The sequence below is a fragment of the Benincasa hispida genome, chromosome 6 (genome assembly GCF_027475165.1).
Source record: "Benincasa hispida cultivar pf3 chromosome 6, pf3_genome.v1.1, whole genome shotgun sequence".
In the NCBI taxonomy this organism is placed as follows: domain Eukaryota; kingdom Viridiplantae; phylum Streptophyta; class Magnoliopsida; order Cucurbitales; family Cucurbitaceae; genus Benincasa; species Benincasa hispida.
The window spans coordinates 46,417,828-46,432,562 of NC_143483.1; the positions used below are offsets into that span (position 1 = coordinate 46,417,828).

A 14,735-nucleotide genomic window follows, 5' to 3' on the forward strand; every position below is an offset into this window, starting at 1 on the left:
TTTAAGAAAAATCAAATTTTGCAGAAAATTAAGTAAGATATGAAAAATATATAGAATCTTTAATCTGTTAAACATTTACCAAGAAAACCCAAATATGTGAATTTTGGTGTTAAGTTGCTCGAGAATTAGTTGTTCGAAAATTCGCTGAGAAAGCTCAAATATATAGAATCTCAGTGTTAATCTGTCCAAGATTCCGAAATTTTAAATATTTTCCATATCTTACCAATTTTTTTCTGTAAAATTTAATATTTTCCAAAATTTAAAAACCAAAATGCAAGATTTGAAAATTTACGTAAGATTGAATTTGTAGAAAGTTTGAAATATATAAGATTTGGTATAAAATCTGGGAAAAGTACATAATATTTTTAAAATGAGTAGAATCTTGATGTAATTTATATTGGATGTATTGAGATAATAGATGTATATCGAGAAAGGGCCCTCTATATAATTATCTCACATTGTTTTGTTTTTCCTTTTTTCACCATACAGTTCAGTTCATTATGAACCTACTTTTGTCTTTTTTAAAATGAAGGAAAGTTCCAAAATCATTTTTAGTGGATTTTGATTATTGTACCTATTTAATTTTTAGTTTTTTTAATAGAGAAAATCTGTCTCTAAACTCTTGATCACATTTTTTTTAATTATTCATCTCCATTTTAATCCTTATTTAAAAATTTTATACAAAATAGAAACTCTTTAGAATTATATCTTTTTTAGTCCTGATTCATTTTAGTCGTTGTATTCTCAATTTTTTTTTTTTTTGTCTCTATATTTTTAAAAACTATTGTTTTAATCCTTATTTAAAAATTTTATACAAAATAGAAACTCTTTAGAAAATTTAGTAAATGAAGTATTATGTTAAAATTTCAATAAAAACAAGGAGATAAATATGAAAATGAAGTGTCTGAACTAGTCATCTTTTAAAAATACATTTTAGAAGTATAAGGACTAAAATGAACAAAAATTGAAAATATTGAAGTTAAAATTAATATTTGAGTACATAATCGAGATAGTATTTTAATCTTTGTTATTCTGAATTCGACCTATGGAAGTCTGTATTGAAACTTTTTTCTTGGTCGAGACATGATTTTGTTCAAGTTTACCTCTATTCGATTGTTGTTAGTATTATTGATAGAATACCGAGATAATGTAAATAATTTGCTCGAGCGTTTTAAGTATTAATATATCTTTTAATACTATAGGTTAAAATTTTGTATAACAAAAATCCAATCATTTTCACAAAACATAATTGTCCCAAGTTTGAAGCATGTGATTTTGAAGAGGATGGGATGGAACCAAACATACACCCATTTGGCATATTCTTAATAGACGGCACAAAAAGTTGGATATTCTTTAAGTTATTCCCCCTGGCCAACCACACACCAACAAACTTCTGTCACTTGTGGGCTGCTGAAGTTACCATTTTGCCCTCCATCAACAACTTAATCATACTAAGTTTTAAATACTACTTTTCGTTTTTGTTCGTTTTGGTCCTTATATTTTTAAAATGATCATTTTAGTCCCTATATTTTAAATGTTGGTTCATTTTGATTCTTATACTTTTAAAATATTTATTTTGGTCTTTGTATTGATAATTTTTACCCTTTAAAAGTGAAAATGAATGGACAAAAATGACAATTTTTTAAAAGTATCAAGACCAAAATGAACTAAAATTAAAAGTACAATGACTAAAATGAACATTTTTAAAGTATAGGGACCAAAATGAACTAAAGTTGAAAATATAGAGATTAAAATAAATACTTTGAAACTATAAAGATCCAAATGAACAAAAACTCAAAGTATAGGAACTAAAATAGTATTTAAACCTGATAATAATAATGAGTGTTAATAAATCTTAAATATATATAAAAAAAGAGTTGAAACTGTATAAGACGAAAATACCCAACAATGAATATTTGTATCTACAAATTTCTAAAATTTATAATTCAACTGATAATATTATACACACATTCAAAACTATAGATTTAAACTATTTAAAAGTATAAAAACTAAAGAATGACACCAAAAAAAAAAAAAAAAAAACTTTTTAAAGAAAAATATAACAAAATATGAATTTTCTTGTTCGTTAATAAAAATGTTGGTGTTTAATTACATATTGTTTATTTGTTTTTTATAATCTATATTTTAAATTATAAATTTAGACCTTAAACTTTAAAACAGATTTGTGTACTTTACAAGATAGTCTTATAAATTAAATTTTTAATTTTAATTTCAATAAGCATCCAAAATTTTAAAGTGTTTAATTAATTTTAAACTTTCACTTTTGCATCTATTCGGTCATCAACATATTTCAAAAATTTTAAAAACATAACTAATCTATTAGACTTAAAATTGATATGATATACATTGAAATTCCAAAACTGTCAATTTCGTGTATAGTACGTTTTTGAATTAAAAAAGTCAAATGGATCAATGATCTATTAGATACAAAATTGAAAATGCAAGGACATAAAATTAAAAGCTTAAAAACTTACTAGATACTATTTCAAATTCATGAATCTATTAGACATAAAATTAAAAAATTAAGTATCTATTTGATCCGTTAATTATCAATTGATTGCATGGAGGTTATTAGTCTTCTTGACCAAGTTGATGTAACTCACCTTGCGGTTAAAACCATCGTAAATGAGATATTTCAGATAGTTACTTCTATAAATATGCAATGTTTTCGACACATTAAGCGATAAGCAAAATGTTGTTGCTCATGAATTAGCTCAATGTAGGGTTGGCAACGGGACCTGAACCCTCCCCCGCCCCTGATGGGGGATTTTATTCCCACCCTTGTCCCCATCCCGCCATTTCAAGGCGAGGACGGTGATGAGGATTCCCCGTTGGGGAAACGGGTCCCCGCAGGGATCCATTTCCCGTTTTCTCCTTTTATTTCCATATGGTGATTTTTTCTAAAAAAAAATTCTTTTTGTAAAATTATCTTTGGTTTTGGTCTGGACACTTTAGTTGGACTTAGATTGAGCTAAATTAAAAACTAAGCTAAATATAAAAAGTTAAATACCTAATATATATAGAGAAAAAATATTTAAAATCTAATTATATATATAGAAAAAATATTTAAAAACCTAATCGGGGTAGGGTTGGGGTCGAAGACACCCTCCCCATCCTAGTCCTGTCTCCGATTTGACCCCATCTCCGATCAAACTGGTCGAGGAATTTTGCCAATCCTAACTCAATGGACAATCAATGCATAAGGCTTGTTCTTCTTATCGACATGATTTTTCTCATTGAATTTCTCAAGCTTGTTCATGATGATGATAAACATTTTTTTAGTACATCGACATTTTATTAGTTCTTGTTAATTAAAGTTGTACTTCTCAAAAAAACAAAAAAAACCGAGGGTAGTTTAGTCATTATCTATTTTGGCATAGAAATATTTAAAACTGTTTGAACAGTACCAATACGTAAATAAATAACCAACTTTCATTGGCTTTTATATTTCCTTCAAGTTACCTCCAAAAGGAAAACCATACGACGAACTCTCTTCTTTCAATTTCAAAATCCATTTTCATTCAATTTGTTGCAAGACTTCACTTCCGGCGACGTTTTCCTTCATGAATTCTCTGTAATTCACTGCGATATGTCGACGGAGAGATTGATTTCCAGTGGTACAACTCCGTCGGAAGCTGAGCCGCCGAAGTTAGCTTCAGCGTCGCACTCGTTCCGGCAATGTGGAGAACCGGCTAGGGTGTTTGAGGAGCTGCCGATTGCTTCCATTGTATCGGTTTCGCGGCCGGATACTGGAGATATCAGTCCCTGGCTGTTATCTTACACCATTGAAATCCAATACAAACAGGTATTGAACAGAACTTCTCTGTCTATCTTTCTCTGCCATCCTGTTTGCTTTTGCTTTGAGCTGTTTTCATTTTATCGAGAAATTTTCGGATTTGAACTTTTCTGTCTATGAATATTGATTTGTTAGGTTTTGTTGTTTGTTAACGTGAAAGTTTAATGCGCTCAGCTGTGGAACAGAACATGGAAAGGAAATTTAATTAGTGCATGTTTGTGAGGAAAAGAAGAATTTCTGTGTTTGAATCTTCTATGGGAAATTTTTTTCCGAAATGATTGGTAAGGGAAGGGGTAGAGTAATTGGCTAATATTTTATCAAGGTGTTTTTGGTATGCTTATTTATTTATGGTTAGATTATAGGTTAAAATACCATTTTGTCCCTATACTTTGAAGTTTTTTAATTTTTAGTCACTTTACTTTCCATTTTCCAATTTTAGTAGTTCAAAGTTAATTTTTACCGAAATTGGTTAAATAATAATAGTAATTTTCATGCAAAGAAATACAATATGTGAATATGTTTTCAAAATTTATAGTAAAAATACTAATAGATATAAAAAGCTTTTTAAAAAATCAACAACAAACTAACCGTGTGGACTAAATTTAAGATTTATCGAAAGTACAAGGATTAAAATTGGATAATTGAAAGTACCAAAATTGAACAAACTTTGAAATATAGGGACCACAATGATATTTTAACCTAAATTATAAATATTCTTGACTTGCAAAGTTGTGTTGTGTCTAATGGGTTGAACTTTAAAAAGTGTCTTAGATGTTCCTAAACTTTCAATTGTGTTAGATAGGCCCATAACTTGATATTTTTTACGTACTTGCATAAAATTGAATTTGGTATAATATGGACGTGTTCTTTGACCTTTCAATTTTATGCTCAATAGGTGTGAATTTTAATAAATGTCTCTTAGTAGACTAACTTTAAAGTTTAAATAGGTATGTAAATTAAAAAAAATATCCCATAGTAGACAAGATTTAAAGCTAGTTAAAGACTTGAGATATATCTAAAAAATTTAGGAGCTTCTTAGATACTTTGAGTTAAACTTTTAATAAAACTTTTATTTATTCTCCTTTTCCCATCCAAATTGAAAATGTTGTTACATTGTGAAAAATTGATACTAACATTAAGTTCACTGTTAACAGTTTAAATGGAGGTTAGTGAAGAGAGCATCGCAAGTTCTATATTTACATTTTGCATTGAAGAGACGTGCTTTTATCGAAGAACTTCACGAGAAACAAGAGCAGGTTTGCATTATATGGGATATTCCAAACCATCTTCTATCTGTAACATTTCTGCTCCATTAGCTCTATCCTGAATGTAATTGGTTAATTTTAGGTCAATTTGATAATGACACTTTGGAAGTTTTAGTTAAATTTAAAGAACAAAAAACGAAAATTTAAAACTACCTTTTTTTTTTTTGGTTTATTGACAGTAATTTGGAAGTAGAATACAAAATGAAGAAAATTCTTAGTAACAGATGCGATAATAGATAATCAAAATCAAAATTGTTATGAACAAGGGCCCTGAAATGTAAAACTTGGATCCTATTTTGTTTGTTTGTCATAATTTTTTGGTTTGATTGGTCCTGTCATGTAAACATGCTAGGTGAAAGAATGGCTTCACAACTTGGGAATAGTAGACCATACGGCTGTAGTTCATCATGATGACGAGTCTGATGATGGAGCTTTTTCTTTTCATGATGAACAAACTACAAGAAACAGGTTGATACATGCAAGCGTAGTGTTTAACCCAATTAGCTAATACATAAAGATTATGCTTGATGCCAAATTGATCATTTTATCATATGGTCGATCTTGTGGGAGTAATTGATGCTTTGGAAAATTTATCTTCTTCTAAAATGTACAGGAATGTTCCTTCTGTTGCTGCTTTACCCATCATTAAGCCAGCACTGGGAGGACAGCGGTCCATTTCAGACAAGGCAAAGCTAGCAATGCAAGGTTACTTAAATCACTTTTTTGGGAACTTGGATATTGTGAATTCTCGTGAGGTGAGTGTAAATTTTCTTGAAACATCAGCTTCTCGTAGAAAGACCAGTAACTTTGATCAAAGAATTAAATAGTAACTTGTCTCGTTTAGTTTTGATGTACTTTGATACCAATGTAATTAAATTCCAAACTCCTCATCCTTCTTACAAACTAGGAAAATGTATCATGTATGAGTGATTGTTTGAAGATTTCTGATATCAATTTGGTCATGTTGCACCCCCTTCACCTCCTCAGTTTCTCTAAATAAGTAATCTTGGAAAGCAGGTCTGCAAATTTTTAGAAGTCTCAAAGATGTCATTTGTAAGAGAACACGGTCCGAAGTTGAAAGAAGGTTACCTAATGGTGAAGCATTTAAAACAACTCACAGGAACTGATTCTAGTATAAACTGTTTTGCATGTCATTGGTGCAGTTGCTGCATGTACAATTGGAAAAAGGTTTGTTTACTTACTCCTATGATGCTTTTGAACGAATTTAAATTTCATAGTGATGAGTTAATTCCCTTTACTATTGATTGCTTTAGCAGAAGGTTCTTTATATTCAAGTAGAGAAATTTTACACATGCTATTAATACTTCTTCATTTTAACAATCATGAATTGCATATAATTTTACTGAAAAAAAAATGGCACATAACTGCACCATGCCCTTTTCTTTTTTCAATGATCAATACTTTGGTTTTTTTGACCACCCCTGATGACAAACAGGTTTGGGCTGTTTTGAAACCAGGTTTCTTGGCCTTGGTTGCTGATCCTATGGACACTAAACTCCTAGATATAATTATTTTTGATGTGATACCAACATTAGAAGAGAAGGAGGAATCCCAAACATGCTTAGCATATCAAGTCAAGGAGCGCAATCCTTTACATTATTCATTTAAGGTGCATTTTTTTTTTCTTCTTTTTGCTCTTCTTATTTCCAATTTCAAGTTTTGCAGTAATTCAACCCATCTTTTGTTACTTCGTCCAGCTCTATGTAATTTCTTTACACAACTTGTTTGTTACCACACCGCAATTTTCTGCAAGGTCATAGTTGAACTGAGATTTTCATTTGTGGTTATGAAAATTGAACTTGTCTGGTAATGCTGGTTAAGGAATTCATTTATTTCTTTCCTTGTGCTAAAATCTTCAACTTTGATTTCTTTATGGTTGGATATTAAGTCTCATGAATAATTAATACTTTGGGAAGAGAGTTCATATACCACATTCACATTTAATGACAATACAGAATGTTGTGAAAAGGTTAGATGCGGAGATGGGGACATGAGGTTCAGAACCACAAGTACCACCAAAGTCAAAGAATGGGTCTCATCAATTAATGATGCTGGTTTTGGACCCCAAGATGGCTGGTGCCACCCTCATCGCTTTGGTTCTTTTGCTCCTCAGAGAGGTTTGAGTGATGATGAAAGCCAAGCTCAGTGGTTCATAGATGGTCGTGCAGCTTTTGAAGCAATCGCTTGCTCTATTGAGGCTGCAAAATCTGAGGTCCTATAGTCCACATCAGAAATGAAACAACATGCTTGTTCAAATCCCACTGTAAACTTAAGTGGTCTAATGGTCTTTGCAGATATTCATCACTGGTTGGTGGCTTTGCCCTGAGCTTTATATGCGACGTCCTTTTCACAATCATTCTTCATCACGGCTTGATGCATTGCTGGAAACAAAAGCAAAAGAAGGTGTCAAGGTGTTTAAGTAATTCCCAAGATCTGAGTGAAATAACAATTTATTTTAAAATACTGGCTTTTTTTGCATTGTTAGGAATTAACTAAGTTTGAATACTTTGCTGATGTTGTGGGATACAATAAAATTAGCTTAAAGCCTTAAACTTTTAGTCAGCTCTTAATGCAGCTCTAGAAGTTATGTATGTACGTGTTATCTAGCTATTATTTGGTTTGACCTTGGATCTTTTTAAGTGTAAACAGCCCCTAATTTTGCTCTGAGTAGATCCCATACATTTTTTTTTATTATTATCATGATGATTCATTTTCTAGAACTCAGTATAAATTTATTTTGACTTTGAAGCTAATGTTTTTGCAGATTTACATCTTAATGTATAAAGAGGTTCCTATTGCTCTGAAAATCAACAGTATGTATAGTAAGAAGAGGCTTGTAAATATTCATGAGAATATTAAGGTACTACGTTCTCCTGATCATATGTCAACTGGGATTTACTATTGGTAAGCATTTTATAGATTATGTTATTTTTTTTTGTATTTTACCTGTCATTTGTAGCCTCTGTTTTCAAACAATTCATCACCTGTTCCATGCATAATAATAGGTCACATCACGAAAAAATTGTCATTGTTGATCACCACATTTGCTTCATTGGAGGCTTGGATTTATGCTTTGGCCGCTATGATACAATGGAACATAAAGTGAGTGACTTCCCTCCTTATACGTGGCCAGGAAAGGACTATTACAATCCGAGGTAGCTATTATTCTTCACAAAAAAGATGAGAACTTCTTGTAATCAATTTAAAAGATCACCATTCTCCATTTTCGTGTTCTCAAACATGCTCATGAGTCATGCCTGATTGAACAGCAGAGATGTTGATAGACTTCAAAAGAAATATTTAATTTTTCTTCTTTGGAAGTATACTTCTGTTTTAGGGAACTTCTGATTAGTTGATTATAATAGATTTGCCCACTTTGCTTGTGTTAGAGAATCTGAACCAAGCTGATTTATTGATTATAATAGATTTACCCACTTTGCATGTGTTAGAGAATCTGAACCAAATTCTTGGGAAGATACAATGAAAGATGAACTGGAGCGGGAGAAGTGTCCTCGAATGCCATGGCATGATGTTCACTGTGCTCTTTGGGGATCTTCATGCCGTGATATTGCTCGGCACTTTGTTCAAAGGTGGAACCATGCGAAGGTCAATCTTGTAACACACATACTCATGTTTTCAACCTTAATTTTTTCCTTTCTAACGAGTCAAAGCATTATTCTAGAGAAACAAAGCCCCAAATGAAGAAAAAATACCCCTACTTATGCCTCAACATGACATGGTCCTTCCACATTACATGGGAAAACGCACGGAGTTGAGCTTTAAAAATAAAGACTTAGAGCAAGATCATCAGAAGCAGACCACAGATGATGTTTTTTCCTCCTTATCACCTCAGGAAGATATTCCATTACTGATGCCTCAGGAAATTGGTGGACTTCCAGATTCTAACGTGCAAACAAATAGTCTTTCCATGAATCACAATTTTTCCAATCAGCCAAAGGAGATACGAAGTAGTGTCAGGGATTCTTTCCAAGCATACAATGTTGAACCATTAACCCAATTTGAACAAACAAATGGATCGTTAGATGAATTTGGATTTTTGGATGAGTTTGGTGCTTTCGGTCATCTGAGGGAAGCTACTATTGATACTCCACCATATATGAAAACTTCAAATGATTGGTTGGAAAGTGAACACGGAAGTGACCATGTTGCTGCTATAAATGAGGTCAAAGAAATTGGTCCCCTTACTACTAGCAATTGTCAGGTTAGCTATTTCTCTCTGATTCTGTATGAATGACAATTAAGAAGGTTATGCTTGAGGGTTAAAAGACTTTTTTTTCCCCTTCGTGTAAACCTTGTAATAGACACTTTACATTTTTTTCAAGACGAGTAGATCTATCTATGAGTACAAAGACATCTACATATTTGTCTTAATTAAGTATCTTATGTATGTTTGTTCTCTTGAATATGTCTACTTGGTGATTTTTAGATAATAAGAAGTATCAGCCAGTGGTCAGCAGGAACAAGCAAACCAGAAGCAAGTATTCATGCTGCTTATTGTTCTGCCATTCAAAAGGCAAAACACTTCATCTACGTTGAGGTAACAACCTTAGTTGTGGGAACTTCTGTTTTTTATGGGACACTATTTACAAGAAAAAAAATTGTTCTCTTAAATAATCCTTTAACATCATTATAATCCTAAAAAAGAAAGACCTAGTTATCACACAAAAGGAAACTAATCAGCCAATATAACAACTAGGCTATGAAAAAAAGGACATACATATATCTCGGCAATAATGTTATGTTACGGGCAAAAATATTCATATTAGGATATTTACAATTACAAATAATGAAAAAAATAGAGTGATAAAAGAAGGAAAATGTCGGCTGCATGTAATAGGTGAATAGAATGAGTAAATATGCACAAAGTGCACGTGCTTCTCAGCCTGTTATTTAGCCAATCAGGAATCACTTTCTCTTATCCTTGAACAGTATCATGTGCATAAAATAGAGTCAGCAACAAATTTTTAGTAACGTGTGTGTCAAATGTATTGAGCTCAATGAGGTGATGAATGAGTTTTATCCTTTTGTTTTACTTCCAGAACCAGTTTTTCATATCAGGTTTATCAGGGGATGAGACCATACAAAATCGGGTTCTGGATGCACTATACCAACGTATATGGCTGGCTCATATAGAAAAACAATGTTTTAGAGTTATTATTGTTTTACCACTCTTACCTGGATTTCAGGTATGTATTTGTATATTTCAATTAACTTTTAAGATATTAGATTTCTAGTCTTTCCTTTCTATTGTCTTTTGATGCCTGGCTTCATGGACTATCTGCTCCCTGTCCCTTTTGCATCCATCAGGGTGGTGTAGATGATAATGGTGCAGCAACTGTTCGAGCCTTGATGCATTGGCAGTACCGAACAATTAGTTGGGAAAAAACTTCGATACTGTACCGTCTCAATCTTTTATTGGGTCCTAAAACACAAGATTATATTTTGTTTTGTGGCCTTCGATCATATGGCAGACTATTTGATGGTGGTCCAATTGCCACAAGTCAGGTACACTTTTAGCTTCCTCCCAAAATTTGTAGATGGTTTGTCTTAGACACTTAGTTTATTTATTTTATAATCATAATGGTTATTGGTTACCCTAAGGGATCCAGATCTTGGTCCTATAGAATGTTCAATGTTAACATCAGATGAGCTGTCATGAAATAGGATATATAAATATAGCCTCTCAATTTTGCCAGAAAAAAGTCTTTATATCAGCTATAGATCTTGCATAGAAAAGCTAAAAATGTTAGTTAATGGACATTAATAGTTGTTGGCATATGATCAACTACTACAATAAACTAAAAGAAATTTCTTTAATAATATCAAAGGTTTAAGTTTTAAAATGCCATCAATTTGGCCTTGTAATGAACTACCTGATTATATTTTTTCAGGTGTATGTGCACAGCAAATTGATGATAATCGATGATTGTATTACCTTTATTGGTTCCTCCAATATTAATGATAGAAGTTTACTTGGATCCAGAGATTCTGAGGTATCGCTCTAAGCTATTTTAGAGTCTGTTAAAAAGAAAAAAAGTTTGGTAGTTCGTAAAAACAACTTTAAGTTTTAAGTTTAAATTCAAATTTCTTAACTTACGGTGTCAATTTTCACAGTGAAATTGTTTCTTATCAAAAAGGAAAGCTGTCTTTTGTTTCAAAATATTCCATATTCTTTCAAAAACGTGCAAAGTACCCCAAAAAAAGCTGTCATTTGTTTCCTTGGCCTTTCATTTACAGAATTGTCATTGGAGTAGTAAAGTCATTAGAATGTTGGACGAAAGGTCGACATATTTGAATGTTGTTCTTTTAGACTTAATCTAGACAAGCATTCCATGTCACTGCTACGTTGATTTTTCATCCAACGTTCTAAAGGATTTCTACTCCAATGATAATTTTGAAACCATATAAAAGGTCAAAGATAACATTACAACTTTTAAAAGACTCTAGGATTATTTTTAAATAAAGGGCAAAGTTCATAGGTACTTATAATAATTTAGCCTAGCTTTTTTTCGGTACTAAAGTCTGTTCTACTTCTAAATGTATACTCTATCTATCACCATATTCCCTCTGCAGATTGGAGTAATTATTGAGGATAAAGAGTTTGTTGATTCATCTATGAATGGAAAACCTTGGAAAGCTGGAAAATTCGCTCATAGTTTACGATGCTCCTTGTGGTGTGAGCACCTCGGTCTTCATCTTGGAGAGGTTTGTCTAATTTATATATATTAGGAGTTGTCTCAGAACTTTAAATCATTACTCCTTAGAAATATATTTTTTTCATTTCCCATCATTCATTATTCTTCCATGACATCGCTACATGAAGACCATACAAATTCAATTTATCTTATATGCCTTAACTACTTACACAGGTCAGTCAAATCCTTGATCCTATAGTAGAAGCAACGTACAAAGATTTATGGTTAGCTACGGCACAGGTGAGAATAACGAGTTTTTGTAGAATAGATATGAGCAAGCCATTAACTTTTTCACTAGTGAGTCATTTAGGGCTCATTTGGTTAATTCAAGTATCCTCATTTTTTTTAAAGTAAAATAGAATTGCGTTTGGTAACTGTTTCTTGTTTTTTGTTTTCTGTAAAAATGTATGGTAATAAGTAATTATTTTTTGTTTTTTATTTTTTGTGAAAATTAATTTTTAAAATTAAATATCTAAAAGGTTGTTTTCAAATATAGAAAAATATGTCAACTTATTTACTAATATAGCAAAATGTCACTGCCTATTAGTGTCTATCACTATCTATCACTAATAGACAGTGACATTTTATTATGTTTGAAAATATTTCCGACAATTTTGCTATTTAAAATAGTTACCCTATCTAAAATTTGTTTTCTTTTTCTTATATTTATTCTTAGAAATTTATTATGCATTTTTATAAGTCAATAATAATAAAATAAAGCTTTTATATATGTTTTAGAAAAATTGGCAAGAAACAGGAAAAACTTGTTCTTGTTGTTTCCAAAATTTCTGCACATTTTTTAAAAAAACCTTTCTGAAAATGAGAAACGAGAAACGGGATTAATTACCAAATGCTCATGTTTCTCTAAACAAAAAACAGGAAACAATAAATAATAATGTTACCAAAAGGACCCCTTAATACTTCGATTTCTGCTCTTACTAATCTTGAAAAAGTGGGGTGTGAATTCAAAACAGGAGAACACAACAATATATGAAGATGTATTTTCTTGTATCCCCAATGACAACATAAACTCAAGGTAACCAAACAACACATATCGCGTCCTTTTAACATTTTTTGTTAAGGCTCTTTTTTTTTTTTTTTTTTTTTTTACCCCTTTATTCATACTGTATTCTGTCGAATTCAGATCATCTTTACGTCAAAGTTTGTCCGATTTGAAGGGCAAACTTGGTCATAACACACTAGATCTGGGAATAGCTGCTGAGAAGATAGAAAGCTATGAAAATGGAGAAGTAAAGATGATAGATCCAATGGAGAGACTGAAATGTATTAGGGGACATCTTGTCTGTTTTCCATTGAAGTTCTTGTGGCAAGAAGATCTCAGACCAGGGTTCATTGAGAGTGAGTTTTATGCTGCCCCTCAAGTTTTTCATTGATACAAACTTTTGGAGATGAAAACTTGCGAGTGCAACAACTGCTGCGTTAGAGGATCGAACCATTAATTTTTGTAATGATAATTTATGTTTTATCTGCTAAGTTATGGTCAGGATTCACCGGAAATTGTATTCTTTACTACAGTAGTACCACTAATTTCTCTGTGTAGAAATAAGATTGTGGAATTTGTGTGCTTTTGTAGAGGGTTAGGTCAGTCACATGGGTGTAAAAAGTATGTATATAACAATTCTTACCCTTTTTTTCCTTTGTTTTTTTGGGATTGAGTTTGTTGATTGTATTTTACAGCATATCCAAAATTGATTGGGATGTGTAATGAATTCCTCCATAAGTATACATATCAATGAAAGAGAAAATGAAAGGCTTTCTTAAATATTCTTATAGAATTGAAAAATAAAATTTTTGTTCCATGTCAGAACTCATGGCTCATGATCTTTTATTTGTTTAAATATAACAATCGGAGTTAAAAATAATAGTTGTACTTTTAAACAGTTATCCAAAATTGGGTTAATTAGATTTTTAGGGTTCTTTTTTATTTTAATTAGGTCAAATGGGTAATTTTGAACTTATTTAAAAAAAATGGATTTTTTTTTGTCTTTATCCAAATGCGTCTCAAGAGACGCATTCAGAATATTTTACTTTATTTTATTTACTCCCTTGAATGCGTCTCTTTTTAAAAAAATAAAAAAAAAAGTTACGAATGTGTTTCTTCAAGAAATGCATTCATATGAATAATAACAATAATAAAAAGTTGAATAGAGAGACACATTCAATTTTGGTAAAAAAAAAATATTTTTTATTATATTTATTATTTTTATTCTTTTAACAACCTTAAAATAAACAATCTCATTACTTCTACTTTTCTATAGTGACAATAATATTAGTAATTTTTTAACCATATAAAGAATAATATTATTTTGATTAAGAAATTTCTATGATTAATTTGATATACTAAATATTAATTTTAATAATATTCAATATATTTAATTCCAAATCATTGTTACCTAAAATCAACCATCTCATTAATCTCGTCTCCAGATTTAATAATAATATTACTAATTTTTTAACCATATAAACAATAATATTAGTTTGAGATTAAGAAATTTCTATGATTGATTTAATATACTCAATATTAATTTTAATGGTATTCAATTGGTTTAATTCCAAATCATTGTTTTTGTTGAAAGTTGTTAAAGTTGTTAGAAACTTATGCAGAAATATATGTTCACACGAGATTTCAAGAGAAATTTATTTCGTAGAACTTAAACTTTGTATTTGTATTAATTTTGTGGAAAGCGAGTACAATCTCTAATACATAATATTTTGATGCTTTCAAAATAAACTATAATCTTTAAGTTGGTTGATTTTCTTGAATGATCGGTCTTTGGGCTTGTTGATCTTCTTGGATGATCGGCCTTTGGGCTTGTTGATTTCTTGGAGGATTAGTGTTCACATGAGGCTTCCGGAGAAACTTATTTCGTGGAGTTAAACTTAAGTTGGTGTTGA

At 31.1% G+C, this 14,735-nt stretch overlaps 1 protein-coding gene across 1 annotated transcript; it reads left to right on the forward strand.

Annotated features, from left to right (window-relative positions):
• Positions 1 to 3,458: 3,458 nt before the first annotated feature.
• Positions 3,459 to 13,514, forward strand: LOC150035706 (phospholipase D zeta 2-like). The gene is made up of 20 exons (XM_090314481.1): positions 3,459 to 3,826; positions 4,972 to 5,073; positions 5,435 to 5,550; positions 5,696 to 5,837; positions 6,100 to 6,270; positions 6,539 to 6,712; positions 7,073 to 7,315; positions 7,398 to 7,514; positions 7,868 to 8,007; positions 8,109 to 8,258; positions 8,553 to 8,709; positions 8,786 to 9,325; positions 9,551 to 9,661; positions 10,164 to 10,310; positions 10,432 to 10,629; positions 11,016 to 11,117; positions 11,698 to 11,829; positions 11,994 to 12,059; positions 12,794 to 12,855; positions 12,964 to 13,514. Exons 1-20 carry the CDS (start codon positions 3,611 to 3,613, stop codon positions 13,211 to 13,213), a joined length of 3,336 nt encoding a protein of 1,111 aa, XP_090170607.1. The 5' UTR covers positions 3,459 to 3,610; the 3' UTR covers positions 13,214 to 13,514.
• The last annotated feature ends 1,221 nt before the right edge of the window (positions 13,515 to 14,735 follow it).